The sequence below is a fragment of the Pyrgilauda ruficollis genome, unplaced genomic scaffold (assembly GCF_017590135.1).
Source record: "Pyrgilauda ruficollis isolate IOZ18807 unplaced genomic scaffold, ASM1759013v1 scaffold13, whole genome shotgun sequence".
Classification (NCBI taxonomy): domain Eukaryota; kingdom Metazoa; phylum Chordata; class Aves; order Passeriformes; family Passeridae; genus Pyrgilauda; species Pyrgilauda ruficollis.
In genome coordinates this window covers 4,767,268-4,795,061 of record NW_024511432.1, presented here as the reverse complement: position 1 = coordinate 4,795,061, position 27,794 = coordinate 4,767,268, and the positions used below count along the sequence as shown (strand labels likewise).

The 27,794-nt window shown below is 53.2% G+C and overlaps 1 protein-coding gene across 1 annotated transcript in view; it reads right to left on the bottom strand.

Annotated features, from left to right (window-relative positions):
• The window catches only part of CNGB1 (cyclic nucleotide gated channel subunit beta 1), a 36,049-nt gene that overhangs the window by 4,052 nt on the left and 4,203 nt on the right, over positions 1 to 27,794 (bottom strand). The window contains exons 2-30 of the mRNA XM_041458572.1: positions 24,512 to 24,748; positions 24,208 to 24,265; positions 24,020 to 24,077; positions 23,781 to 23,907; positions 23,501 to 23,564; positions 23,268 to 23,334; positions 23,104 to 23,185; positions 22,441 to 22,477; positions 21,972 to 22,107; positions 21,792 to 21,867; positions 21,214 to 21,250; positions 17,348 to 17,513; positions 14,210 to 14,339; positions 13,819 to 13,861; positions 10,398 to 10,530; positions 7,555 to 7,650; positions 6,966 to 7,123; positions 6,628 to 6,807; positions 5,773 to 5,981; positions 4,872 to 4,922; positions 4,673 to 4,759; positions 4,260 to 4,324; positions 3,736 to 3,858; positions 2,585 to 2,726; positions 2,199 to 2,358; positions 1,479 to 1,576; positions 1,307 to 1,390; positions 856 to 974; positions 65 to 211 (exon numbers count right to left, since the gene is read on the bottom strand). Of these exons, the coding sequence (XP_041314506.1) occupies positions 65 to 211; positions 856 to 974; positions 1,307 to 1,390; positions 1,479 to 1,576; positions 2,199 to 2,358; positions 2,585 to 2,726; positions 3,736 to 3,858; positions 4,260 to 4,324; positions 4,673 to 4,759; positions 4,872 to 4,922; positions 5,773 to 5,981; positions 6,628 to 6,807; positions 6,966 to 7,123; positions 7,555 to 7,650; positions 10,398 to 10,530; positions 13,819 to 13,861; positions 14,210 to 14,339; positions 17,348 to 17,513; positions 21,214 to 21,250; positions 21,792 to 21,867; positions 21,972 to 22,107; positions 22,441 to 22,477; positions 23,104 to 23,185; positions 23,268 to 23,334; positions 23,501 to 23,564; positions 23,781 to 23,907; positions 24,020 to 24,077; positions 24,208 to 24,265; positions 24,512 to 24,601 (3,023 nt within the window). The 5' untranslated portion in view covers positions 24,602 to 24,748. The remainder of the gene's footprint in view (positions 1 to 64; positions 212 to 855; positions 975 to 1,306; positions 1,391 to 1,478; positions 1,577 to 2,198; positions 2,359 to 2,584; positions 2,727 to 3,735; positions 3,859 to 4,259; positions 4,325 to 4,672; positions 4,760 to 4,871; positions 4,923 to 5,772; positions 5,982 to 6,627; positions 6,808 to 6,965; positions 7,124 to 7,554; positions 7,651 to 10,397; positions 10,531 to 13,818; positions 13,862 to 14,209; positions 14,340 to 17,347; positions 17,514 to 21,213; positions 21,251 to 21,791; positions 21,868 to 21,971; positions 22,108 to 22,440; positions 22,478 to 23,103; positions 23,186 to 23,267; positions 23,335 to 23,500; positions 23,565 to 23,780; positions 23,908 to 24,019; positions 24,078 to 24,207; positions 24,266 to 24,511; positions 24,749 to 27,794) is intronic.

Below are 27,794 nucleotides of genomic sequence, written 5' to 3'. Positions count from 1 at the left end.
CTGGGAGCCAGGCTCTGCTCTTTCTAAACCCCCGCAGGCTGGGAAGCTGCAGCCCAGCACGCACTTGGCTTTCTTACGCAGCAGCTTCTGCGACTCCGGGTAATGCACCAAAATCTCGTTCAAGTCTTTCTTCTCCAAAATGAAAAGGTTGGCGAAGCCGTGGGCCACGACGTTTGCTGTCCGGCGATTTCCCCCTCCTGCCGCCAGCAGGCTGGGAGAGACAATGCAGGACATCAACACCTCTGTTCACAGGCTCAGAATGGCAAATCTTTACCCGTCTGCACCTCTCTCTTTCAGGGGACTCAGAGTTTAATTTTCACTCCTGGTGGATTTTATCATGCACAGTTTTTAAAGAATATATACTATATATTCTACTATACTACAGTAGAATAGTATGGTATACTAAATAAAAATATAGTACTATATAGCATATATAGTAATATATGAAAATTATTTGCAGGTTTGAAGGGCTAAATAGTGCATTTTACACCAGTCTAGTGTCTGCTGGGCTGTGGGAAGGCAGCAGTATTGCTGTGTTACCGACTGGTACAGGGCTTTTCATTCCTGTGAAAGGGCTGGATTAATGACTGGGAGACTGTATTTGTGAAACACCTTTTCTGATCAATTTTCCCATTCCTCCATCCATACTCCTCTGTTTACCATCACCAGCTCCCCAGGCAGAAGACAATATGATGACAAAACCAGCAGGAAAGCTATAATTTGTGTCTGAGCTGCTGCCCAGCGTTTGTGCCTCTCAGTCACAAAGATTAATTGGGATGCTGCTGATCCTTCCACTCCCCACCCTCCTCACCCACAAGCTGTATTTCCCCAGCTCCCTGAAAATGCTTCTCTCACCTGATTTCCCCAAAGACAGATCCAGCTTTCAGTGTCACCAGCACGGATTTGCCGTCGGGTCCCCCCAGCACCTGCACTTGCCCCGCCTGGATGATGTACATCTCACGGCCTATTTCTCCCTGCAGGGAAGGGGAGAGCTGCCTGGGATGCCCAGAAACAGGGAGAACTCATGGCTACCCCGAGCAGCACCTTGCTGGAAATCCCCATGACCATACTGCCCTCTCCAAGCTCCCAAAATGTCTTGATGGTGCTCCCTCCTGAGCATTCTCACTTCAGCATCCCAAAGACCCCCACAAGCTTTCCCCGGCTCTTCAGAGCTGCAGTCTTTGTACAAGACCAGCTGCCACCGAGGGGGTTTTTGCTCCAAATCCCCTCCCTGTGAGGTGGCTCACCAGGGTGATGGGCCTCCTGCCCTGCACAGCCTGGCTGTGACTCCCAAGCATCCCCTTACCTTCTTGCACACGTAGTCGTTGGGCAGGTAGACCACTGATCTGAGCCGCTTCAGCATGTCAAAGATCATCTGTCTGTCACAGCCCTGAGCCCAAACAGAGCCCAAACATGCCAGCATGAGTCTGTGCTGGCGTGGCAGGCTGTGCCAGCCAGGGCTGTGCTGCAGAGGGTACCTGGAAAAGGGCCACTTTGCTCACGATGTTGTAGTTGACATCGATGGCGATGTCCAGCCTCATCTTGTCTGGCAGCTGCACCAGCAGCTCTGACTCATCTGTGAGACAAAGCAGAAAAGTGGCTGCTTCCAGCACTTGATCTGAGAGTGTGTCCTTCATTTGGCAGTGGGGAAGCAGCCCACATTGTGGTGGCAGAGGGCAGGAGCCACCTCACACAGAAGGGTCTCCTCCAGCCTCTGCCCACCCAGCAACCTGCAGGTCTAAATCTGAAGTGTGATGGAAAATCACCCTTTGTATTATCCCTGCCCTGATGGCTCTCAGAAACAGACCACCGAGCCCAAATCAGCATTTTTCCTGTCCAGGAGGGTGACACAGAGGTTCTGGTCCTGCCTGATGGCTCACTGGTAGGGTGAGCTGGTGGCTCTGCTGCTGGACACGCTCTGGCTGGTGATGGACAGTCACTGTCCCCTCTCCAGGGCACGTGGGACACTGGGCTCAGTGTGCTGTGAGTGATGCCAAGTCACCACAGTGCTGTGACCCAGTGGCAGTCTGTAAACTCCATAGGTGGGCAAACAGGCCCCTAGACTGAAGAGTAAAGTAAGCCACCCTCCACCCCTAAACTGTAGTGCTGTTTGACAGTAACACTTCAGCTCTGCAGAGCAACCACATGAGACAAAACATGAGATTCTAGTGTTCACCCTTGGAGTGGCTGGATCTCACCTAGCATGCCTTGGGAGTGCCATGTGTACTCGTACCACGTCTTCACCCTGTTCTGAACTGCTCTGGGGATCCTGTAGAAGTTCATGTATTTGATGGTGCTGTCCATGCAGCTCCGATAGTAGGTTTGTCCTGCAGTAGCAGCACCAACCACGTCTCTCATCTAAATGGAAGAGGTGGAGGAGAATTTTAAGTTGCTTTCACTTCACATCAGCAGGTTAAGCATGTAAGCCAAGCCCTACCAGCATCTGCCAAATCCTTTTTGTTTTGCACCAATGCTGAGAAGGTCTTCCCATGGGGAAAACAAACCCAGAGAAGCAAACCTATGGATCAAATCCACCAAAACCACCCCCACCTGAGGCTGTAAATCCCCCCTGACTCCAACTCACCTGCCCTATCATGACAGAGAAAGCAAAGACCCCTGTGAAGTAGTTCAGCAGCTGGAAGACGATCTCAAACAGTGTCTTGGGGTCTGGCAGGCCCCCGATGGTGATGAGGGTTTTCACTGCCCAGTAGTAACAGCGGATGTAGCTGGGAGGAGAGGAGGAGAAGAGGAGGCAGCTCTGAAGGCATTTCTGTTTCACCCCTCAGCACTGAGCTCACGGCCTCTGGCCATGGCAAGCCAGAGCCTGCTGAGTAATTATGGATGACAAAAGGAAAAACTGAAGAGCTTCAGACTCCCCACCACACCTGCAGGTGCTTCTGGAGATGCTACAGGAGCAGGGGAACCTGTGGTCCCTCCAGGAACCTCCACCTGGGAGGCTCAGCTCTGGTTACTCCTGTTTTCTGCTCCTCTGCCATAAACCAACCACAAATTTTCAGCCACGTTTACACTTTTAGAAATCATCAGGAGAAAAAATGTGTTTGTGAGCGAATTGTTGGCATGGGAATTAGGAGAAGCCAAGTAAATTCCTGATTCCCTGGTCTTGGGCATTCCCTTGGGTGTTTTGTTTCCACCTGAAGATGGACACAGATTTGTATCTCATACAAAATAATTCTAACAGCAACATTTACACAGGTGTGGGCATTCACCTTGTGAGCCAAGGACTCTGCCTGTGGCAGTGCAGAGGGCACAATTAACACAGGTATTGCCATGGTGAGGGGAAGGGCTGGCCACTGTCCCCATCTCACACCTGGCTGGCCCGAGGGGTCTGGCACAGGGACACAGAGGTCACTCCTCCATCCCAACCTGGCAACAGCCTACACAGACAGGAACAGGATTCATGCTTTGAATGTCTCCTGGTTGGCCAGGGAGCATTCCTTTGCTTCCCAGTACCAGGATCCCGCTTCTTCAGCCCCTTCAACCTGCAACTGCTTTCCACCTCTGCCCAGCTGCAGCCTCATCTTGCAGCACTGTGCATTACTGCACATCCAATCCCTGCTGTCCTTGTCACTCTCCCTGGCTCCACAACTTCTCCTGGCACTCCCAACCCTCTGCTTCAGGGGTTTTTATGAATCCAGCTGCATCCCAACACCTCCCTTGTTGCTCCAGCTCATCGAGCAGGCTGTGCTAGGTGAGACCCCCAGCCCTGGCCTGTACCTGTTTCCTTCCCCATCATAGACCCAGGTGGTAGAGCCCAGTCCTTCATAGGCTGAGGCCCAGTAGTAGAGGCAGGAGTTCACATGCAGGCTGTACAGTAAGTAGGCAGTGGTCCGAATCACTCTGCAGAAAAACCAGGAGAGAGCAGGAAGGGAGGTGATGTCTGCTGGGGAAAGATGTCAGGTTCCTCCCTGGGATCAGTAGGAGCCTTGAAGTGGTGACCTTACAGGTGACAGAGCACCCCAACCCTGCTGCTGCCTTCTGCAGCTCCAGAAGTGCCAAGAAAAGCAGTTTATTATGGCTCTCCTTCACTGCCAGCACCCCGTCCCTGTGGGTTGGAGAGAGGTGACCCTACCCATGCAGGCTTTGGGACCCTGATGTCCCACCACATCAGCCAAAGTCCATGTCAGTCAGTCCAGGCACAGCAGGGAAAGAAATCACGGGCCCAGAGCAAGTGCAGAATGGAGGGAACCTTCCTCCCCAGAGGCAAACAGCAATTCCATCCTCCCCCCCATGGCCCTCACCTGTAGATGTATGCCTTGGTCAGGATGGCCTCCAGGCGGCTGTTGAACTCGAAGAAGGCCATGTACTGGGGGAGAAGGAGAGCTGCATGTTCCAGGCTCCCCTGGGAGAATCACTTCCCCATAAACCCCCTTTGCCCCTCATTTCCCTCCTGCAGCCCCTCTGCAGCATGGACTGCCACAGGTAGATTTGTCTCCATCCTTAAGTGCCCTTCTAGTCAAATGTGAGTAGTTTAGGATTGAAATTAAGTGTGTGACCAACAGCCCTGCAAAGCCTTTGGGACAAAACTTCTCTCCATTTTATAATCCTGCTGTCATCATCGATGAGTCTGAGCAGCACAGCTCACCCCAGGCAGCAGACGACTCTGTGCCCACTGCAGCTGCTCTTCTGCCTGATTTTGTGAGCCCTGACTCACCTTCAGACAGCGAGGGAAGCGCAGCAGGGGGTTGACACCCACTTTGAAGTAGAAGAAATCCAGGGGCAGCAGGCACAGCACATCCATCTGAAATCCACACAGGGAGAAACCTCTGTGGGGACCTGCAGGAGCCCTGGGGTGGAGCTGAACCCACAGGGCAGATGGAAGATCCAGATGAAAACAGAAAATGTTGACAAACCTTGAAGCGTTGTGATCGCAAGTAATTCTCTTTCATGGCCTTTTTGTCAGTCTGGTGGGGAGCAGGAAGGGGAGAGAGAAAGAGAGAGAGAGAGGAATATTGATTATTGCTTAGAGGAAGGAAAGCTAGGGCCAATGTGGTCATGCCTGGCTTTCCTCCTCTGCACCACAACAGGGAAGATGCTCCCTTTGTGCCTGGAAAGGGGAGAAGAGCAAGCAGAGAAATCCTGGCTGTATGCCATCTTCCCATCCTACCTTGGGATATCCTGTGTTGATTTTGCATCCCAGGAAAAGCATCAGAGTGCCAGCACCACAGAAATCAGCATTTGCAGGGGAAACTGCCTGTCTGAGCATCTGCATGGGCATGGGAAGGCTGTACCCTCAAGGTGTGATTTTTCAGATTGTTTAATTGAATATGGAGATGAAATCAAGGGCTTCCCTTATCTCAGGCATGTGATCTGTGTGTTCAGATTGCCATTGCTAATGCATCCTGCCTGGTGTGCTCCTGAAAATCAACCCCAGAGTTTGTTACACCCATGCCCAAGGCTGGCACCACACGGCTGTGCCAGGGCCAGTCAATGAGCACCTCACCACGGGCAGAACCACCCCATGGAGCAGCACCCTGCAGGCATCCCTACCCAGCAGCAGGAAGGGCACACAGTACTGGAGAGGATGGTACTGATTTTTTAGGGGAAAATGGGAAAACTGATGATTTTAATGGGAAAAAAGACTGCTGGCTTATGCAGTCAGTGGTCTCTGGGAGTGGACAGAGCACTGATGGCCATGGCCAGGGTGAGAGAGCTCAGTCCAGAGGCCAGCAGCAGCCGTGTCCCTCAGGGTGACGGGGATGGGAGGTGCCCCAGCTGGTCCCCAGCGCTGGGATGCAGTGCCCTGCCACTCACGATGATGTCTCCCCCCTGCACGAACTGCAGCCGGGTCTGGAAGATGAGGATGTCCAGCAGATAAATGAGGTCACAGAGGTAATCCACCAGCAGCCAGTAGTGGATGTTGGCTGCAGTCTGGTAGGGGAAGGCCCAGCGGACAGGGATCAGCCAGCAGTTCCAGTTCCAGGCCATGACCACGAAGAACAGCCACAGCACATACATCAGATCTGCACACAGGGAACAGCACCACCATCAGCTGGCACACATCCCTCCTCTGGGAATCCTCTACACAGAGGGGTTTCCATCCCCTGACCTGCCCTCAGCACAACAGGAAAACCTGCAGGAAGCCTCTGGGTGACAGTGTTTGATTGCAGCTGGGCTCTAGCACAGAGTGAACACCCCTGGTCACAGAACACACCTAGAAATCTTCTTCTAACTTTGCTCATTCAGCTATATTTGCTTTTGCTCTGCTCCCACAACTCAAACTTCCCTGTTTCTCTTTTTCCCCTCCAGCCATGCTGAACTGGTGGCTGGCTGCCTGAGCCCAGAGGCTTCCAAAGGACTGAGGAATATGAAAGACTAAGGAAAGAACTGGGCTTCTGTGGGGTGGCCACAAGGCAGTGGAATCTTCTTTTGAGATTTTAATTTTTTGGGAGGGTATCCACACTACAGGGAAAGCAGAATGCCCGTCCTGCTCCTGACACCCACAGCTGGAAGTATTTAAGAAAGCCTGTGCCTTGCAGAGGAATTTAAAATTCTGTGCTTTAGTGAAAACTAAGTTGCTTCTTGTTTAGTTTTCCTCCCCACCTCATCACCCTCTCTCCCCCAGCCCCACCAGCATGCCCCCAGCCCAGGCTGTGCTCCATCACTCACTGGTGAGGGGGTCAATGCTGCTGGGTAACTGGTAGCTTTTCAGATGGTCCAGCCAGGGCCGGTGCTTGAACGTGCAGCACAGCATCTCACAGTAGTGGTCATCCCCCAGAGGTTTGTCCCCCTCCAGCTCCCCTCCTGGGGCAGGCACCACTGCTGCTGCAGGTGCTGGCTTGGTGGGAGCTGGGAGAGACCACACAATTATTTCAAATGGCATAAAAATCTTCTTACTGCAATTTTTCTTAAGGTCTTTAAACTGTTAATAAAACAGCTGCCTCCCAGAAAACTCAGCGTGTATGGGAATCCACCAGAGAAACACTCCCAGCCCCACCTGAACTCACATGCCACAGGGCTGTCATCATCTGAGGTGACATCAGAGTCAATCAGCTTCTCCTTCACCTTCTCAGTCCTCTCTTTGAAGAGCCTCACCAGCTCCTGGAGCCGGGTGTTGATGACGGCGCTGCTCAGGCTCGAGGCCGAGCCGAAGCGCTCGGGCAGGCTGTGGGGACACCAGGGGCATTTCAGGCAGGTGGGAAAGGCCAGGGCAGGTTCTTGGGGTCATATAACCTGGAATGGCTTGGGTTAGAAGGGACCTTAAAGTTCATCTCATTCCAGCCTCTCTGCCATGGGCAGGGACACCTTCCACTAGACCAGGTTGCTCCCAGCCCCATCCAACCTGGCCTTGAGCCATGACCCAGTTGTGACCTGTTCTTTAACCTACAGCATCTGAATTAGGATTTATCTGTGGTTTCTTTGGGTATTGTGCACTGAGAACAACACAAACTTGCATGGCTCCCTCTCCCTTTGGTATCCTAAAGGATATTTGGGATGTTTGCTATTTCCACACAAGCCCCAGGATGTGAACCCCAGGATGTGAACCCCAGGATGTGAGCCCCTGGCTGATCTGGAGCCCCTGGGTCTATTTCTTACCTTTTCCTCTGCTCCTGGTCCCAGCCCAGCCCTCGGCTGGGGGATTGGCTCATCAGCCCCGTGTCCAGAGCATCCTCTGGGAGCAGTTGCTCCCTCCTGCAGACACAAACACAGAGACCAAGGGATGGCTTGGCTCCTCTCCCTCCTCCTCCTCCCAGGTGTGACCTGTTTTCCATTCCCCCTTCTCCTGCTAGGGTCAGTTTCCCCTAAGTTTTGACATTGCCTGGAGTAGTTGGGAGTGAACCCCCCCATCTCCTTTCCTGCTAAAGCCCTGTTTCTCCCTGAGCACCAACAAGCCTTTGGCTCCATGGACATGCAACCACCTGACCCATTTTGCAACTCAATTTGGGTACCTGGCAAGATGCATGGAGGGCAGGCATCATCCTGTGCTTGCCCCCAGGGCCACAGCTCCACATCACCACACTTCAAGGGGCAGGCAAGGAAAGTGCAATGCCAGAATACCCAGAGCTTGTGTCCTAACACAGCTGGGGGCTCCTTTTGGCACAGATGGGTTTCTCAGGTGACTTCCTTACATGTGGGCAAGAAAGGTGTCAGAAGGGAAGCTGAACAGGAAAAAATCTAGACTGGTTTGCAAACCTGCAGCCAAGCCCAGAACTTCAGCTGTGATGAAGAAATTGTCTCCAGCCACCACGACTGCTGATCCCACTGGCCATGGCACAAAATGTCTCAGTGCTGTGTGTGGAGCAGGAGAGAGCAGGATGCTGAGGGAGGTCATCCTGCCATCACAAATCTCCCAAAGAAATGGGAGTCAAATGGGATTCAAATGCTGTGAGCCCATCACCTTCAGCCTTGCTGCTCCCAGGTGTGTCCTGCTGGGAGGTGGAGCAGGTCGACAAGACTGATGAACCTTCATTTCCCAAGAGCCCAGTGCAGGGGTGGAGAAGAATCACAACTCCCCCTTTCAAAGTACTCCCAAATGGGCATGGAGGGGTTCCCAAACATCAGTTTGGAGAAATAGTCGTGCCAAAGTCCATATTGGTGTTAGGACAACATCCACTGCCTCCCAGCAGTCTCCAGCTGCCCTTCCCCTGCCTCTGTCCCCTCAGGGCACCACACTGCCTGTCCTCACCCCTGAGCAAGCCCAGATGCCAGCACTGGCAGCCCCTTGCTGTGTAAGGGCGCCCTGCAGCAGGCACAGCCTCAGGGAGCAGCCAGCTGGGGTGGAGGGTGTCACAGCCTGACCCTTGCTCAGATTTGGGTGCCCTCAGAATGCTGCAGGCAGAGGCCAGAGGCCCTGGAATATGTGGGATGCACAGGGTCCCTGCCCACGTGGCATCAGCCAGGGAGTCCTGGCATCCTGGCAGTGTCTGCAGGAGCTTGTCTGCAGGCTCCACTCAGGTGTGTGGCTCGTTTGCAATAAGTCTTTTATGATTCTGTTTAAACATTGTTCACTCCAATCCTTCACAGAGCCATGTAGGAAATAACTCCAGCCTGTGGCCATTAGGAGGGATTTAGAGATACTGGGTGACTGCTCTGTGCAGTTATGTCTTCTTCCTCTGGAAACACCAGCAGGACATGAGCATCTTCCTTCTGGCTCACAATAATTAATTTTTACTTCTTTATGTAGGAGAACAGGAGTTCCTTGCTTTTAAAAATACCCAGTGTTTTTTTGAGATACCCCCTGGAGACCCAGCAGAAGGGTTTATATGCTCACACGTGTAACTGCAAATATGTTTAATGCTGTCAGGGTTTTCACTGCAGGTATTTTACATGAAGCCTTGGGCTCTGCTGTCCCAGTATAAATATCTGTTCAGACTGGATTGTGGACATTTTTGCCATTTTTTTTTCTCCTCCAGGAGCAAAAATGAAAAGATCCAAACTATGAAGTGAGAATGACTACAGCACCTGGTTTTCAGCACAGAAAAAAAAATATCTCACTTTAGCTTTCATTTTGAATCCTCTGCAAGAGTGAGCCTAAAAAAAAAACCTAGTGCCACAACATAAAAAATCCATCAGCTTCCTCCAGCCTAAATTTTAAAGCTCAATTTTCATCCTCCCTCTCTCTAAGCATAGAATTAGAGAGGATGAATGATCTGGGTTGGAAGGGACCTTAAAAGACCATTTAGTCCAGCTCCCTGCCATGGGCAGGGACAGGTAGCTGCAAGCCCCATCCAACCTGGCCTTGAACACTTTCTGGGATGGGGCTTCCACCACTCCTCTGAAAGCTCAAACCCAGGGGGACATGCTGCAAATCCTTGCAGCAAAAATACAAGAAGAAAATGGTTTATTTTTAAGGTGCAGGCTCATATCCAGCACATAGACCCTCTGTGCTCTGAATCTGGGAACAGAGACAGGCGGACAACAGACAAATGGGGTTTGACTACGGCCTGGGGATCAAGCCCATCTCCAGCAGGACACACAGACAGGGCTGTCCCTGGCCACAAAAGCTTTAAGCAAAATGTAATTAAAAATGCAAACAAGAGGCAAGGCTTTGGCCATCTCCTGTGCTGTGCACTGGAGTGACACCTGCTGCACACACAGCACTGTCCCAATCTGCTGGGAACGAGCACCTCCACATGGAGAAATGTGGATAATAAATGTTCCTGTGCTGGCAGCCTCAGGGAGAGCTGGGCAGAGCCACACCTGGGGGATGCTGTCCCTGGGGGATGCTGTGCCTGGGGGATGCTGTGCCTGGGGGGATGCTGTGCCTGACAGAGCCATACCTGGGGGATGCTGTGCCTGAGGGATGCTGTGCCTGGGGGGTGCTGTACCTGGGGGATGCTGTGCCTGGGGGATGCTGTACCTGTGGGATGCTGTCCCTGGGGGATGCTGTGCCTGGGGGGTGCTGCTCCGGGCAGAGCTGTGCCTGGGGGATGCTGTACCTGGGGGATGCAGCGCCGGGCACCGCCAGCAGGTTGGGAGCGCCGGCAGCAGGCAGCTCTCCGTGGGTGCCGTGGATCTCCACAGCACGGCCTGGGCTGTCCACATCCTGGATCTCCACGGTGGGGGAATGACCTGCTCCGTGGGAAGGACAATAATGGCAGGTGAGGGGGGCTCAGGGCCCCCCTGCAGCCAGGATGGCTCCCCAGACCCCAGAGCTGCCCCCAGGCTCTGCAGTGTGTGGGAAGGACTCTCCTTCCTTCTCCCTCCCTTCCCTTCTTGCCTGGCTCTCCTTTCTCCTAAGCATTTGGGGCACTTCTTAATTTTTCTTTTTCTTTTTTTTTTTTTTTTTTTTTTTGCCCAGTTTTTAACAGTCTAAGAACTGCCATCTGCTGCCCTTCTGCTTGCCCAGCTTGCAGTGATTGCAGCTACTCCATCTGAGTGTTGGGTTCCCGTGGTTTGGAAAATCATGGAGATTAGGATTCCCAGCTGCAGGTTCTGGGCAGGAACCCAGGATTTCCAGGAGCAAACCTGCCTCCCAGGGTGTGGAGATATTCCTGGTCCTTCTGAATGTAAGCACATGGATTGTGACAGGTTTGAACCACACAGTGTTTGCTTTTCATGCAGAATAAGGCACTATTTAAATAAGGATTTATGGCTTCTTTCTTCTGCAGAGGTAATAACTGCTTCTTGCCACAAGCAAGGTCAGAAGCAGGAAGGTTGGATGTTTGTAGTGGGTAAAGAAAGATGCCAGTTGTCCAAAGGAGAAATGGCACTGGGGGCTACCTTGGCCAGACCCCACAATCACTTGGCTGTGAAGTGTGATGTCTTTCTTAGCTATTTAACAAAATAAAATTAATTCCTGCAGGATTTCTTCTGTGGGAGGTTTTCACACATCTGAGAGACCCCATGCACCTCCTCCAGCTTCACACTGCTGTGAAGCTAGTGGATCAGAGTCTGGCTTGATTAAATGCCTGAGAAAAGGCCTGTTTGGTTGGCAAAGTTAAAATCCTGTTGCATGTAAGGAAAAACAGCAGAATTCGGCTTGCTGGTGAAAAACAAAGCAAAGCAAAGCTGCAGAAAAGGCAGAAAGCCATGAACAGCAAACCTCCACCTTCCTCTCCTCTTAGCATGAGCAGGCTGCGCAAATGCTGGAGAGAAAACTGTGTGTGGTGATATTGCACCCTCTGCCTGCAGGTCCTGCTTTTCTGAGCAGCTCTAAACACACAGCATTTGCAAACACTCTCTATGCTCAGCTAAAAAGGCACATAGTGATGAGGCAGAAGCAGACAAACACATGGATTTTGTTCCCCAGCCTCTGTGCTGCAACATGAAGCATGCTTTTATTTTTCTGAATTCTCCCCTCCGCCAGAAAGCAACAAAAAAGGCAAACTACTCCAGGAATCCCCCCCCGTCTAACTACACAAGGCATCAAAGCCAACATCTCTAATACCTAGTGGGGATTGCTCCTCAGTGCAAAAATTGGGGTTGACAACTCCAGCCTTTGGCTTGCTGGCGGCAAGGACGGGGGTGGCAGCGGGGGCTCGGTAGCTGGGGACATTGGGGAGCTGCTCTAGAGCCCCGTGGCCAGCAGGGGACAGGGAGGGGACCCTGCCAGCCCGGGGCTTGTCATGCACCAGCCGGTCTAGCTCGACGTCCTGGGCCCGCCTGGCCATGCTGCTAGCAGCCTGCTAGGAGCTTCAAGCAAAGGACAAGGCATCTGCAGCTGCAACAGAACACAGAGTGGTGTGAGAAGGGAGGGCAGTGTCACGGCAGGAACGCGGGGTGACCGGGGATTGGGGCTGCCTGCTGCTCACGGGGGCTGGGGCAGTGGTGGGCATCCTAGCATGTGCTTTTCATGGAGTCATGGAAGGTTAAGGGTTGGAAGGGACCTTAAAGGTCATGTCCCGTGGGTAGGGACATCTCACAGAATCACAGAATCACAGAATAATGAGGTTAGAAGAGACCTCTAAGATCATCGAGCCCAACCTATGCCCTAGCACCTCAACTAGACTATAGCACCAAGTGCCATGTCCAGTCTTTTTTAAAACACATCCAGAGATGGTGATTCTACCACCTCCCTGGGAAGAGGATTCCAGTGCTTTATTATTCTATCAGTGAAAATTTTTTTCCTAATATCCAACCTATACCTTCCCTGACATAGCTTGAGACTGTCCTCTTGTTTTGTCAGTTGCTGCCTGGTGGAAGAGACCGACCCCACCTGTCTAGAGCCTCCCTTCAGGAAGTTGGAGGGAGCAATAAGGTCACCTCTAAGCCTCCTCTTCTCCATGCTAAACAACCCCAGTTCCTTCAAATGTTCCTCAGAGGGTTTGTGTTCCAAGCCCCTTGCCAGCCTTTTTGCCTCCTCTGGATGCGCTCCAGCATCTCAACATCCTTCCCAAACTGAGGGGCCAGAGCTGGGCACAGCACTCCAGGTGTGGCCTCACCAGTGCCAAGTGCAGGGGAAGAATGACCTCCCTGCTCCTGCTAGCCATAAAATTCCTCATCCAGGCCAGGATGCCATTGGCCTTCTTGGCCACCAAGGCACATTGTTGGCTCATGTTCAGCCGGCTGTGAACCAGTATCCCCAGGTCCCTTTCTGCCTGAACGGTGTCCAGCCACACTGTCCCCAGCTTGTAATGATGTAGGGGATTTTTGTGGCCACATCTCCAGGTTGCTCAAGGCCTTATCCAGGCTGGTCTTGAGTGCTGCCAGGGTTGGGGCATCCACATTCTCCCGAAGCAACATGTTCCAGTATCTCACCACCCTCACTGGGAAGAATTTCTTCCTAATAATCTAACCTAAATTCTCCCTCCTTCAATTTGAACTCATTACTCCTTGTCCTATCATTACAGTTCCTGACAAATCAGCATTTTCTAGCATCATTGCCCAGAGGGGCAAGGGCTGCATGCAGAGAATCTCAGGGGTGAGGGCAAGCCATTCCCTGTGCAACTTCCTGATGCCAGTGGAATTCTGCCAGGATGTGCCTTTGCTCAGTCAGGCTGCAATGGGAACTCGCCACCTAATTTTCATTACCAACCATTGCTTCCCTAAAACATTATATTAAAAGGTGTTTTATGCCACTGGTTATTTCCCAAAGGGAGAAAAGTGGCAGAGAAAATACTTTTTATCCCTGCACGTCCTCCAGCTGAAGGAGAATCCCTTATTTCACATCAGGGATTGCTGAATCAACAGGACTAAGCATTGTACATTCAGAGCTAGCTCCAGACAATGCCAATATTGCCATGGTGCTGTGCCCACAGGATGTTTTACCCCAGTGAACAGCCCAGGCCCATGCTGCAGAGCAGTCAGCTCCCTGCTCCCTGCCAGCAGGAAAGGAGAAGCTGGATTCTCCCCCCACCAGGCATTGCATCCCCTGCTTCACTCCATCCCAGCCTGGCATCACACTGCTACAGCTTGTACCTTCAGCATCGGTTTTGGCAGCTTCAGCTGTCTCCTCTTCCACCTTCAAAATGAAAAAAAAAAAAAGCCATTTTAGGGTGAAAAAGCCCGTTCTGTCAGTAAAAGAGCAGACTTTGCAGCTTGACTGGCTGCCCCATATCCCTGCTACTCGCCAGACCGTCAGCTTGTTCAGTGCCCGCTCTGGAGCGTGAGAGGAGCCTTCCCTCCACCCACAGCTACTTCTGCTGCTCCAGCTTCAGGGGTGGGGACACCCTGGTGCCAACATGTCCTGTGCCCAGCCCAGCGTGCTCCTCCCAGGGCCCTGCACCCCCTCAGAGAAGCTCTGAGCCCCAGCACTTGCAGGGCAGCAAGAGCTCGTTGCAGGGAGCCCGAGCAGGGAGCGGCGCCGTACCTGCACAAGGGCACCTTGGAGATTACTTATCTCAGCTTCCTCCAGCTGCTCAGCCCTGAGGGCCTCCTGGGCAAGGCAGGCTTCATCCACACCCTCATCAGCAGGGAGACAAGCAGGCTGCAGCAGGGGTCTGGAAGGGAGAGACAAAATACTGCCTGGGAGACCAGGTGAGAGGTGCATAAAAAACCAGGGCATTGAATGGCCATAAGCAAAAACTGCAGAGGCAGAAAGATCCAGGCAGAATGTTTCTCCTCCTGTGCATCATTTCTCATATAATTAAAACGGGCCAAATAAAAAGCCAAAACACAATTTCCAGGCAAGGCTTTCCCACAAGCACTATTCAAATCCCATGTTTGTCTGTGCAAGACACCACCAGGACACATAATTCTCATTTTCCTTCCTCAGCAAGCACAGGCCTCAGCTCCACCATTCTGACAAAGGGGCTCTCAAGACTGATTTTATTGCTTTAATATAACTTCATAACTGAAATAAAAGCACCTCAACTGTTGCTCTTTGTATTTACCTCTTGATTTGCTCTTTCCTGGCAAGAAATGCAAAGCAGAGATTTGGGATAATGAAAGGAATTTTGAGACAGCTAAATGCATGAAAATATTTGTTTTGTTATTTTTAATAATTTCCCCCCTTCATATTTAAAATTATGCTCCCTTCAAATGTGATCACAAATCTTTCCATCTAAACTAGAAAACCTGTTGGTCTCTCTCTTTTCCCAATAAACAAACACATTGAAGGATGGAGTAGCAACTCATTCACCCCACAACTGAAGCTCAAGTTTCTACAGTGAAGCTCCAGGAACAGATTTTGATGAAATACAAACATATGGGTTTGACAGTGAGTAATCATGTGTTTTCAGCTTCTTCCTGAAAATCTAGCTACTTTAGAGGAATTAACACAGAATAATTTTGTAGTGCTAGGTAATAAATCCCTAAATGTTTATCTCATGTGAAATCAGAGCAAACTACTAATCTGAGCAGAAAGATGTCTCCCAATACCATCCAGACCAAAGGCACCACCTTCCACAAGAACTCGGCTATTTTCTACAACAGGAAAAAATATAAAATTGTACCTACTTGGATGAAGCAGCATTTGCAGACACAACACATAATCCTGTCTTTGCATTCAGCTCTGTAACACTCAAAATAATCCCGAGTGCCCTGAATTAATGGACATGGTTTGAATAGCACGGCCCGTCTCCCGGAGCTGGCTGCTCCCGCCTCCCGCCAAGGCGCAGGAGGGGCTGCGGTTGCCACGGGCGGCCGCGATGGAGATGGAGCCCGTGTCACCAGGAGACGCTCCTGTCACCAGGTGCCGCGTCAGCAGCGAGCCCTGGGGTGAGCCGGTTTGCCAAAGCATCCCTCCCCATGGCCATCCCTGCCCATGCCATCCCTGCCCAGCACACTATTCCCTGCCCAGCTCACCATTCCCTGCCCAGATCACCATTCCCTGCCCAGCACACCATTCCCTGCCCAGCTCACCATTCCCTGCCCAGCTCACCATTCCCTGCCCAGCATACCATCCCTGCCCAGCACACCCATCCCTGCCCAGAACACCATTCCATCCCCAGCACACCATCCCTGCCCAGCCGCCTGCCAGGCTGGGAGCTCTGCTCTGCCGTGGGTGTTTCAGCCTCTCCAGCTGGTGAAAGTACTGGAAACAAAAGCTGTAATCACGCTCTTTTCCAACAAAGCCCTAAAGGCAACTGGAGCCACTCACTCTGCACTCGCCTCCTGCTCCTCCTCTTTCTTATCTTCCTCTTTCCTCTTTTCCTCTTTCTTCTTCTCCTTCTCTTTTTTCCTCTCCTTCTCTTTCTTCCTCTTCTCCTCTTTCTTCTTCACCTCCTCCTTCCTTTCCTCTTCCTCTTTCTTCCTGTCCTCCTCTATCTTCCTCTCCTCTTCCTCCTTTTCTCTGTCCTCCTCCTCTGTCTTCTTCTCCTCTTCCTCTTTCTTCCTGTCCTCCTCCTCTATCTTCCTCTCCTCCTCCTCATTTTCCCTGTTCTCCTCCTTCTCTTTCTTCCTATCCTCTTCCTCTTTTTTCCTCTCCTCCTCCTCTTGCTTCATCTCCTCCTCCTCATTTTTCCTATCATCTTCCTCTATCTTCCTCTCCTCTTCCTCTTTTTTCCTGTCCTCTTCCTCTTTATTCCTCTCTACTTCCTCCTCTTTCCTGTCCTCCTCCTCTTGCTTCCTCTCCTCTTCCTCCTTTTTCCTGTCCTCTTCATGTTTATTCCTCTCTTCTTCCTCCTCTTTCCTGTCCTCCTCCTCTTGCTTCATCTCCTCTTCCTCTTTTTTCCTCTCTTCCTCTTCTTTCTTCCTTTCCTCTTCCTCTTTCTTCCTCTCTTTCTCCTCCTCCTTCTTCTTTTCCTCATCCCCCCTGGTAGTGTTTGGGGAGCACAAGCACAGTCTGGAAAGGAGAAACTCCTTAGCTGAAGCCCCCAGGTTCCTGTGACACGAGGAGCTCTGTGTGTTGTGTCCCCTGGTTTCTGGCTGGGCTCCCCTTGTGCTGAGGAGAGCTGAGCACTGCCGTGTGGGAGGGAACTGCTGTGCTCACCCGGGTGTGCTGGCTCAGGGAACATTTTGGGGCTCAGAAACCCTCTGTGAGCAAGCATGGACCCCTCTCATCCCCCTGCTGCTGCACAGCTCACTGCTGGCTCTGAGCACACTGCCCAGCCCTTGGGCAGACCCCAGCAGGGTTTCTATGGCAGAAACAAGGGTAAATTATACACAGACAGCTTCCATTTCTGAATGGCATTCCAGCTGCATGCACACTGCTGGGAATAAGGGCCAAGGCCTCTTGCCCTGGGGCCAAATTTTTCTTATAGGAGCCTGAGCAGAGCCTCCCTCACCTGTCCTCTGCAGGGCACTGTAAGCATTGTTCTCATGGCTCTGCCACTGCCTGCCCTAACCAAAACTGAGACACCAGAAGAAAAAGACATTTGACCAAGCACCTTTTGGATCCTACTGGGGGATGCCTCCCTTTTTTGGAAACACACCTTGGCCACCAGCTCTAGCACCAGCACTTGCAAGGATGGATGCCCAGGGGCAGGCTTGTCCCCTCCCATGGTCACCACACTGGTGGCTGGAGAACATACAGACCTGCCCATCAAGAGCATCTCCCTTCCCCTACCTGGTTTCTTCTTCCTGAGGTTCCTCCTCTATGGTGGGAAGGGAATGAGCATCTGCCTGCAGCTCAGCCTCATGAGCCCAGGCTGGCATCTCTTCGTTAACCTGGCCATCATCAATCTCTTGCAGGATGAGATGGGTTTCCTCCTGCTCCTCAGGGACCACATGAACTGAAACAGCAATGGGGAAAGGGAGGTGGTGAAGGACAGTAGCACATTCTCCAGAAGCCAGGGCAGGTCCCAGGTTTGCTGTGCTCAGTGGGGCAGTGCTGAAGCAGCTCTCAGCCTGCACTCAGCACTGCACTCTCACTGCCCCTGTGTTGATATTCTCAGTTCAGTCGAAGAAAGAACAGTGATCATTTCTCCCAGGCTGGGCCTGGGAATCTTAGAGGAAAAGAATTAAAACAATTATTATCTCTCTTTCTGTAACCATTGTTTATAGTTGTGGTTCTCCACAGTGTGCTATTCATAGTACACCAATAGTGTGAGATGTTTCTACTTTGTGACCAATCAAGTATCACCTTAATGAGTCACATTATAAAAAGACCCACTACTTTCATTAAAGGGGCTTTTTGATCCACCTGAAGACTGGAGTCTTTCTTTCCATCCCTGACTCAACAGTGTCACCCCTGAGCCGGGCTGCCCTGGTGCCTTTACCAGAAGGAAGAAGAAAATTCACCATTTTCTGCCAAGCACAGCCAAAACCCCATGAAGACCTTGAGCAAGCTGGTCAATGTCCCTGCCCATAGCAGGGGGAGTGGAACTGGTTTAGCTTTAAGGGCCCTGCCAACCCAAAGCATGCTGTGATTCTATGAAAGCTATAATCCTCTGCACACAGATGAGTGCTGGCTGCCCTGCACATGTAGCCTCCTCCACCAGCAGTGTCCTGGCCCATCTCCAGGCCACATTTTGTCCCTCCTTACAATCTGGAAGAGCCCAAAGCCTTTCCCCTTGTGATCCCCCAGTGAATTTCTGTCCTAGCACAGCCCAAGGGTGCTGGGTCTGCAAGACCCAACCCAGAGCCCACATCACAGCACTCAAGCACCATGTCCTGCCCGCTCTGAGCATTCTCCCAGGCAAGGAACATCCCACAGCACTTCCCAGAATCTCTGGGGTAAAACCCACAGCAGGTTACCGGGGGCTGTAGGCAGCTGCAAAGTGAGGAGTCTGACCCATGAGGAGCCCTCTCCATGTCCCAGGGGTACCCATCCTACCACGTCAGGCTCACACCAGAGAAACAGGAGGAGGAAGCACATCCGCTCACTGTAAAACCAGTTTATTTTGAGGTCTGCTTGACAGCAAAACTTACATGTCCACAGCAAAGCTAATAGGAAACGTGCAAACTGAACTACAGAAAGGCAGGAAACCCATGCAGTGTCGTATCTGTGGCTTATTTACCCACCCCATGGTGTCCACAGTGCCTTTAGCCCATTCCCTCTGGATCTCCATTAATTAAAACATGGGACAGCAATCAGGGAAATGGCTTTTAAAGCACACCATGGCTTTTGGATACATTATATGAAAATGTGGTAAATACTAAAAGTGTGTGCTGGTACAAGCAAGATTCGTTATAAACACAGGGGGTGGATCTCAGGGTGGTCTCCTGGCTCACAACTCATTTTTGCAGTTGCCTGGATGGTCCTAAAGAGATGCAACAGTGGGAGATCTTAACCTGGCCTGTCAATACATCAGGGGGCTTATTCAAAATATGGAAAAAGGCTTTTTACCAAGGTCTGTAAGGACAAGGGGCAACAGTTTTAAACTGAACGAGGGACATTCATATTGGACATAAGGAAGGAATAGTGTACTGCGGTTGCCCCACCCTGGAAGAATTCAAGGCCAGGTTGTACAGGGCCTCGAGCAACCTTGTCTAATGGACAGGGAAGTTGGACCAGATCATCTTCAAAGGCTGCTCACAACCCAAACCAGTCTGCACTCCAGGTATCCAAAACATGGGGTGCAGAGGCTCCCACCTCCCTAAGCCCAGTGTGCCTGCACTGGCCATGCCTGACTGCAGCCTTTGGGCTGGAGACAGCCCCTGGAATCCCTTCCCTGCTGGGACATTCCTGCTGCTGCAGTTAGTGCTGCATCCATGGAGCTGAGAGCTTCAAGAGGGAGCAGCCCTAGTTGGGGGTAAGGAGAGTTTGGGGTAAGTTCTCTCAGAAGAAGAGCCCAGGCAAATATGTTTAACCATTAACTCCAACCTATTCACCTAGAGATTAACCTCACCCACCTGATTTGCTGCTGCAAATCAGAGCCCTTTCCACTTGCTGGGAGGAAACACTCAGTTATGGAAGAAAAGCAACAAGAAGCTGACAAGAGCTTCAAGAGGTTTATAACATTACACCTCAGAGGCAGAAGTTGACTCAAAGAAGCCTGGAGACTTCAGCTGGGGGTTTCAGGGTGAATATTCAGATGTTGTGGGGGCATTGAGAGGGCCAGGAGTGCTGGGAGACTGCAGCAAGAGGCTTTCTGCCACTGAGGTGTCTGAGTGATGCTTTTCTACCATCCTGTAAATTATAGTTCCCACCTCATAGACACCATCCTGCAAAACCAGCAGCTCCAATTCCCAGAGCAAAGAGGGAGCCAAGTGGGACAGCCCTGGGACTGAGTCTCTGTGCCAGCCTTGGGTCCCCACTGCCTCAGCTGGGAAGGAGCTAGACACCATTTGCAGATTCCCCTTTGCTTTTCCTCCCCAGCTGTGCTTTCTCCTCAGGTTGGTCTCATTTGGATGTGGGAAGGGCTGGCTTGCCACAGTCTTCATTTTCCGTTTGTTTCAGAGGCGCTAAGCCCCTTTGCCCCCTGAAACAAAAGGAGAAGGAAAACATTAATGAGCGTGCTGGCAGTTTGGTGCCAGGGCAGATCTCTTACTTGACCCAATCATTCCCTTCCTTGGGCAGGGTTAAGTGACCTGGAGATGCCTCAAGGCACCAAAGCCAGCTGGGCACCAGGGCTGTGCTCGCCCAGCACAGGCAGCAGCATCCCTGGCTTTGCCTCTTTCTGAGGCCCATGGCAGCACACAGGCCTGCAGTTTGTACAAACATATGGAGAAATGCCTTACCCCAGGATTTCAGGTTCTGCCAAGGGGCTGTTGGCCTGCGGGAGCAACTTCCCAGCATATCCCTGGGGTGTGCATTTTCCATGTGCCTCAACTGTCCCTGCTCTCATCAGCAGCTCCCACAGCCCAACCAGCCACTCCTTTCAAGGCACAGCACTTGCACAGGGGTGTGTAACCCTGCCCACACCATCCACAGAGGCAGCTGTGGCCCTGCATTTTGTCCAGCATCCCCCAAAGTGGCTGCAGTGGGGAGCCAAGCCCCCCCTGCCTGCAGAGCTGGTGCTTGATGCCCTCCACAGGCACACAGCAGTGTGAACCCTGCAGGTTTTCCCACAGCCATGCAGATTCCATTCTAAGACATCTAATCCCAGCATTTTGTTTTCCTGGGGTACCTTCCTAGACATCTCACACCAGGCTTGGCAAACAGCAAAGGAGAAAAAGGATGCAGCAGGTTTGAATTCCCTTGCAATTCTTCGATCAAATCCCTCCAGCTCCAGCATGGCTCAGGACAGACCTTGATATCAGCACTAACCTCAAAACCCAGAACCTGAGGATTTTGGGATCCTGGGATGCTGCACTTGGAGACTCCCTCAGCCTGAGTTTTACCAAGCCCATGCCACAGCTCAGCAACAGCTCCCTCTTCTCAAGTGTCAACAACCTCCCATGGCTTCCCTGGGCAATTCCAGGGGCTCCTGAGCTGGCACCCAGGGCAGACCAGGGGATAAAGAGGCCTGTGACCCCTCCTCCCAGTAACCCAAGCCAATAAAGACCTTGGCAGTCAAACCATCATGAAGAAATGGATCCATCACTTACTTTGTTCCACAGGACTCAAGGTTGCTGTGGCCACTCCCTGTCAAGAGGAGAAGGGAACAATGAGACACTGCTCATTTTCAGTAACCCTTAATTTGTACCCTCAATGCCCCATTTTCAGTACATCTAGTCCTTTTACCCTAAATATCCCATTTTTGTGGCAAGTTGGATGGCGTGGCCACAGGCACGAGCATCCCACACAATGGTGCAGAGCTGGACCACATAAGTGAGTTTGCCTGGGGGCCAGGGAAGGAAAGGAGAGCTATATAAAGCTGCTGCTGCTTCTCCTTAGAGCTGGGACCACACCTGCATGAGATGCCAGAGCCTGGACACCAGCCAGTGCTGCACAGAAAGGCAAGGAAAGAAAGCACATTCTACAGGATCTCCGGCTGCTTAGAAGCCAAAAACTGCCTTTCATCAGCTAAGCAGATCATGGGGACTTGTTCTCTTGACAAACTTGGTGATAGCCCAAACCACAGCAGATCCCAGCACTGATCTAGTGACATCTGCAGGGCAGGGGATGGATGCCCTGCTCGTGAGGGATGTTCCCGTGCTCTTTCCCTATCCATCAGACAGCCCACCTGTGTGTCCTGCTTCTCCCTGGTCACTGGCTGTGGCATCACCTTCTCCAGCCCCTGCACAAACCAGCTGAACATCCTGGAGACAAGAAACCCCTGGTAGGCTGGCAGCCAGAGCCTTTGCTCCCGCACCAGCCGTCCCTGTGGTCACCAGGGCCCTGCAGAAGGTGCCACCGTGGTTACCTGGCGGCATCCGCAGCCGCGGTCTGAGGGCTCAGGGCGGCCCCCGGCTCCGGCTGGCCCTGGGCTGCTGCTGCGGCGCTCTGAGGGCCTGGAGCGCTGCATTTTGACTTCGCCTGGGTTTTAGTCCCTTCTGTGCCTGCTCAGGTTTATTGAAAAGAAGAAGGATTGGCAATGGAGCTGTCATAAATCTTTGGGAAGTGGAGCAAGCCAGGGAGGGTCACCTCCCGCAGAGGGACAGGCTTCGGGGGCTTCCCTGGCAGCCTGCCTGGGGCGAGGACATGGCCACATGGGGACAGGAGCTATGCAGGGGCCGTGCCATGATGGCAGGACCTGTGTCCCCACCCCTGGGACCCGTGTGCCCACCCCTCCCAGCACTCTTGGAATGCTGGCCATGGAGGCGAGACGAGGCAAGGCCAGCCCAGCTCGGCCCGGCCCGGCCTGGCCGGGAGTCGCGGATCGGATCGCTCACCTTCCACCGCGCCTTCGCTCCTCTCCTTCGGCTCTGTCTGCAGAGGGACAGAGGGACGGATAGACGTGGCAAAGCACTGCCTGCGGCCTCAGGCCACCCCAGGTGGACATGTCCCCACCGCAAGGGGCCCCACACGCTCAGCCCCACACACCACCCGCTCTGGTTTCAGCCCCATTGCCGTGACAACAGCCAGCTAACCCAGACACCAGCGATGCTGACACCAGCCCATCAGGCCCAAATGAAGGGTACACACTCAGCCCCACACGCTCAGCCCCACACGCTCGGCCCCACACGCTCGGCCCCACACGCTCGGCCCCACATGCTCGACCCCACACGCTAAGCCCCACATGCTCGGCCCCACACGCTCGGCCCCACACACCACCCGCTCTGGTTTCAGCCCCATTGCCGTGACAACAGCCAGCTAACCCAGACACCAGCGATGCTGACACCAGCCCATCAGGCCCAAATGAAGGGTCCTCCCCGCATCAAGGTTGAGGAGCACCGGGACAGCACCCAGAGATCTCTTTTTGCTCTGCGGAATTCCCTTGGGTTTTCCTCCCCAAGGTCGCAGCTGGGGTGTGCAGGAGGATGAAGGCAGGGAGCTCGCCCCACTGTCACCTCTGCCCGGCAGCCCCCGCTCTTCCTGAGCTAGGCAGTGCTCACCTCCGGCTTTTTCATCCCTTCTGGCTGCGGCAAAATCCTCTCGAAACCCTGTGAGAGCCAGCTGAGCACCCGTTTTCCTGTCCTGCGGGGAGAGTGCCGCGCTCGGGGAGCTCATCCTGTGCCCTCCTGCCCTCCCGCATCCCCCCAGCCTCGCTGGCACCCACCACTGCTCCGGGGCAATCTCCGGCTCGCCCTCGGAAACATCCTCCTCGGCATCGAAGGGAGTTATCTCTGCAAGGAGAGCACTGCTGTGGGCATGGGGAATCCACACTGCTGGGAGCTCCAGGTGCCCCCATCAGCCAGCAAAAGGGGACAATAGTGCCGGAGTCACCAGCCAGGGAGGTGGGATATGGGAGTCCCAGGATGCTGCAAGCTACAAACTCCCAGCTCTCCTTACCCAGGCCATCGTCATCCTCATCCCCAAGGACCTGGACCTCTGTCTGAAAAGCCAAACATATTGTCTGAAAACCCGACAGCCCAAGAGAGGGATCACCCCACTGAGTGGGGAGGGAAACCTGCCCTTTCCCCAGGGATGGGTGAAGGTAGAAACCCGTGCAGGGCAGGTTTAGTGTTCCCAGTTAGCACTGGGAAAGTGATAAGAAGGAAAAAAAGAAGAAAAGGTAAAAAGAGGCAGAAGCTCAATTACACCAAATTAATTTCCCAGATCTGTCTCCTACCTCATCAGCAATGTCGATGCTTGTCTCGAAGCTCTTCCCGAGTGCCTGCAGCCCTGGGGCTGGGGCTGGCTGGGGAATCACCTTCTCCAGCCCATGGGAGAGCCAGGAGAGCACACTGCTCCCCACACTGCCAGGGAAGGGTGTGAGTCAAGCTGGGAACGCCATCCAAGGCATCCAGCCCCCAAGAAAAAGCAAAATCCCAAGCAAATCATGCTGCACAAAGGGTGCAGGAGCTGTACCTGTCAAACACAGAACTCGAGTCCTCAGAAACCACAAAGGCCACTTTCTTTTCCGTTTCTTCAATAGCAGCAGGAGAAAATAAGGCAAGCTCCTATCACCACTCTGCCAGCCCCCAGGAGGCCAGGCAGGAGAGGGACAGGAGGGGAAAGGAGCACTGATGTGCAGCCTGAGCCAGTGTGGGGCTTACCCTCAGTGCGTGCCCGCTCAGCAGCATCTGTGGGGCCACCGGCCTTTCCTGGGGGTGCCTTCAGGACAGAAGGCAGGAGGTGTCAGAGAACAGGGCACAGGGGACACTGTCCCTGTTCAAAGGTGGCTGCAAACCCCAGGGACTCCCCATCCTCTTGCTGCTTCCCAGCAGCTCAGAGTAGGAATGCATCCCAGCCCCTTCCCTCCTGGGGTTGTTGCAGTGCTGGGGATGGATGCAGGGGCACCAGACACCTCTCATCATGCTCATGGTGTCACCAACACCCCCAGGCTGGCTCCCTGCTCACCTTAGCTGGCTGCAGCTCCCGCACAGGGGTCTCCTCTGTCACATGGGGCACCGGGGGCTGGGGCACCACCCGGTCAATCCAGCCCATCATCCCGCTGGCTGCGGGCCGTGCCCAGGGGTCTCCAGCTGGCAGGAGCCCAGCAGCAGGGGTGCCCACTGCCCAGGGAATGCCAGCTGCTCACTGGGCTGTCTCCTGAGGAGCCCAAGAAGGTCCTTGGTGTCCTTCTGTTTCCAGGTCCTGCTTGGGAGACATGGCACTGCAGCACAGCCAGAGCAAACCCAGCTCAACCCCTCACCCCTCACTGCCATTGTGAGCAAAATTAAGGCCCTATTTTATTCTCACCATCTCAGTTAAACTTGCTTTTCCTGAAGGTAGCTCCTCATTTAGATGGTTTATTTTCACAACCTGTCCTGACTAGGAAGCCATTGCAGATAGATCACAGAAACTGTGATGCTCTGCTCAGGGTCCTCTACTCTCCCCCCATCATTTTTCATTTGAGGGAAGCTGAGCAGTAATTTGAACAGAATTTTTTATGTGGAAGTTCATGTCACAGCACACACATCCCCTCTTTCTGCCCCTACAAAATAACTCTGCTCCACCACCTGTCAGCCACACCCCAGGGACATGGTGGCTGCTGGGACAGGTACTGCTGGGGCTCTGGCAAGGGCAGCAAAGGCATCCAGCACTGGCTGCTGTGATGTTGATAGGGCAGGTAAAAGTAAGATGCTGCAGAGCAGGGATTCAGCTGTCCAAGCTCTGGCTGCTTGGTCTTTTTGGGTCCCTTCCTCCCCTTTGTGAAGCAGCTCCAGGCTGGGATACAGCACCAGTGAGCCAAATGATGCTGCACATTCCCCTTCTTAGGTACTGAATGATGAGAGCTGGGGGCTCTCATCCAGCTCAAACTGGGGGTGTCACTTGCTGTTGCTCCTCTGAAGGGCTGTGCCCTGCCCAAAATGCCCCTCTATAGTACCCCAGCTCTCATCCAGCTCAAACTGGGGGTGTCACTTGCTGTTGCTCCTCTGAAGGAGCAACAAAATGCCCCTCTATAGTACCCCGCTCTGCCCAAAATGAAGGGCTCAGGAGCACCTCAGACAGCCCCCAGGGGATACCTGTGAAGGGCAAAAGAAAGCAAATCCCTCAGCTCCTTCCAGCCCGGCCAGGAGTCTGCACATGAGTTTCAATCCCAGCCCCACATGCAGCAGGTAGAGGCTGGAAGCTGCTCAGCACTGGGCTCTTTGAATTAACCCCTCATGCAGCTTTCAGGCATGCAGGACATCATGAGATGGCTCACTGGGGGCTCTCCAAAGCCTGGCTCCTTAAACCTAGGCTGGGGTTTGCAGGAAGGGTGATGTGTGTCCTCAGCCCTCTCCCATGCACTCTCCCAGAGACCCCCACACCCCACAGCTGGACAGAGCAGCTGTAAAACACCTCCTGGGGCCTGACAGCCAGAAACCAATTAAATTATCTTGTATCTCTCACTGGGTACAAGGGATTAAGGAGCTGTGAATGTCCTGGGAACAGCAAGGAAAAGCTGCCAGTGCCTGCAGCAGAGGCATTTCCCCCCAAGCTTTGGCACTCTCACAGATCCCAAAGAAGCCCAGGGTCCCGGTGCACAGTTGAGCCCAAACAATCCTAGAGAAAGCTTCCTGAGGCTGCAGCGAGCCCCCCTTGTCAGCTAAGGGCTCCTCCTCCCTCCACATGAGCTTGCGCAGCTGTAAAAGCCTGGACCATATCCCTGTCCTTGGTCTGGGAAAGAAAGTGGAGGTCAAAGGCTGTTCCGCTGCCAGATCTGAACAAGAAATGGGCAGAAACATTTGTGGGTCCCCACAAAACTAGCTGCTGAAAGAAACAGGAATAAGTAGGCAGGATTTGCCATCAATGACATGACAGAGTTGGCACCTCATGCATCCTGCTGCATTGCAGGCACCCAGCGGTGCCACCACCTGTTGTGGCAGCTCCTTTTGCCAGCCAGCAAAGGCCCTTAGTCTCATTTCTAAGAGCAAGAAGGGCACAGACCCACAGCCTCATTTAGAGCAGGGAGCACCGTGGCCTTTCCTTCCCTCCCAGCAGCTGATGAAACCTCCACATCACCCAGCCCTCGCAGCATCACTCCTGATGGACCGGCACAGCTCATCCCCCGGTTTTTGGATCACCAAACCCCCCTGTGATGGGAGAGGTGGGCCTGCAAAGCTCCCAGCCACATCCCTCGCCTCCATCGCTGCCACTTACCCCCGCAGGCTCAGCACTGCCTCCCTGGGAAGCCACCCTGGGACGCGTGGGCTCCCTCGGCCACTGCAGCTCACTGCCACTGCCCCCCAGCCCACCTCAATCGGCTCAGGGCTCTGCGAGGATTAGCCCTGTGCTGCCTGCAAATGGGATTACTGGCACCCAGCTGTCCTGAGTGCCCTCGCTTCCAGCAGCCAGCCTGGCTTTGGTGCAAGGTGCTGCAAAAAAACCCAAAATCAAACAGGTTTGAGCACCCTCAAAATCTCTGGAGCCACCAAAGCTCCCCCAGGCACTCACCAGCAGCGCTGTGGGGAAGGAACTCGTCTCACCCATGTGCAGGGATGTGCAGAGGAGCAGCAGTGGAGCTGCTGAAACCCCGTGGGGTGACACAAGGTGATGTGCCAAGGGTGCTCCACCCACAGCTCTGCCCCAGCTCCTGAGCAACCACAGCAAATCTGTGCTGGGTTGGGCTAAGCCTCCCCTTGCTGAGCCTGCCAATTGCTGCTTGATCCGTTTACCTCCAGCCCTGCACGACTGCCAGCCTTTCCCACTGCCCCTAATCTTGGCCACAATGACACCCTGGAATCCAGGTGCCAGCATGGATTCTGTGCCCCATGTCCAGCCTGTTTCTGCATGCCCAGAGCTCCCTGCCCTGCTTCCTCCTTCCCTGGCTCCATAGGTGTCTCCATGCTGGTGGGCAACAAGTACCCATTGTGCCTGGCCCCAGCAGCTCCGTAGCAGGCTCCTCTCTTCCTATCACAGGACGGGGGATGCAAAACAAACCCTCAGGAAAAGCTTGGACAGTTTTATGTGGGGCTGGGATTGCAGAGCACAACATGCAGCAGCTTCTACCCACTGAACAGCTGCTCCCTTCTGGCAGGAAGAGACTCCTGCCTGCTCCTGCCCTGAAGCTCCCAGGGAGGAGTTTTGCCCTGGGGAGGGATCATTCCAATTCTAGCAGGGGCAAAACCACTCAGCATACTCTGCTTGTGTTTGCTTTCAGCCTCTGGGAGCCTGCTTGTACTCTGCATCTTCTGCTTACCAAGAAGATGAACCA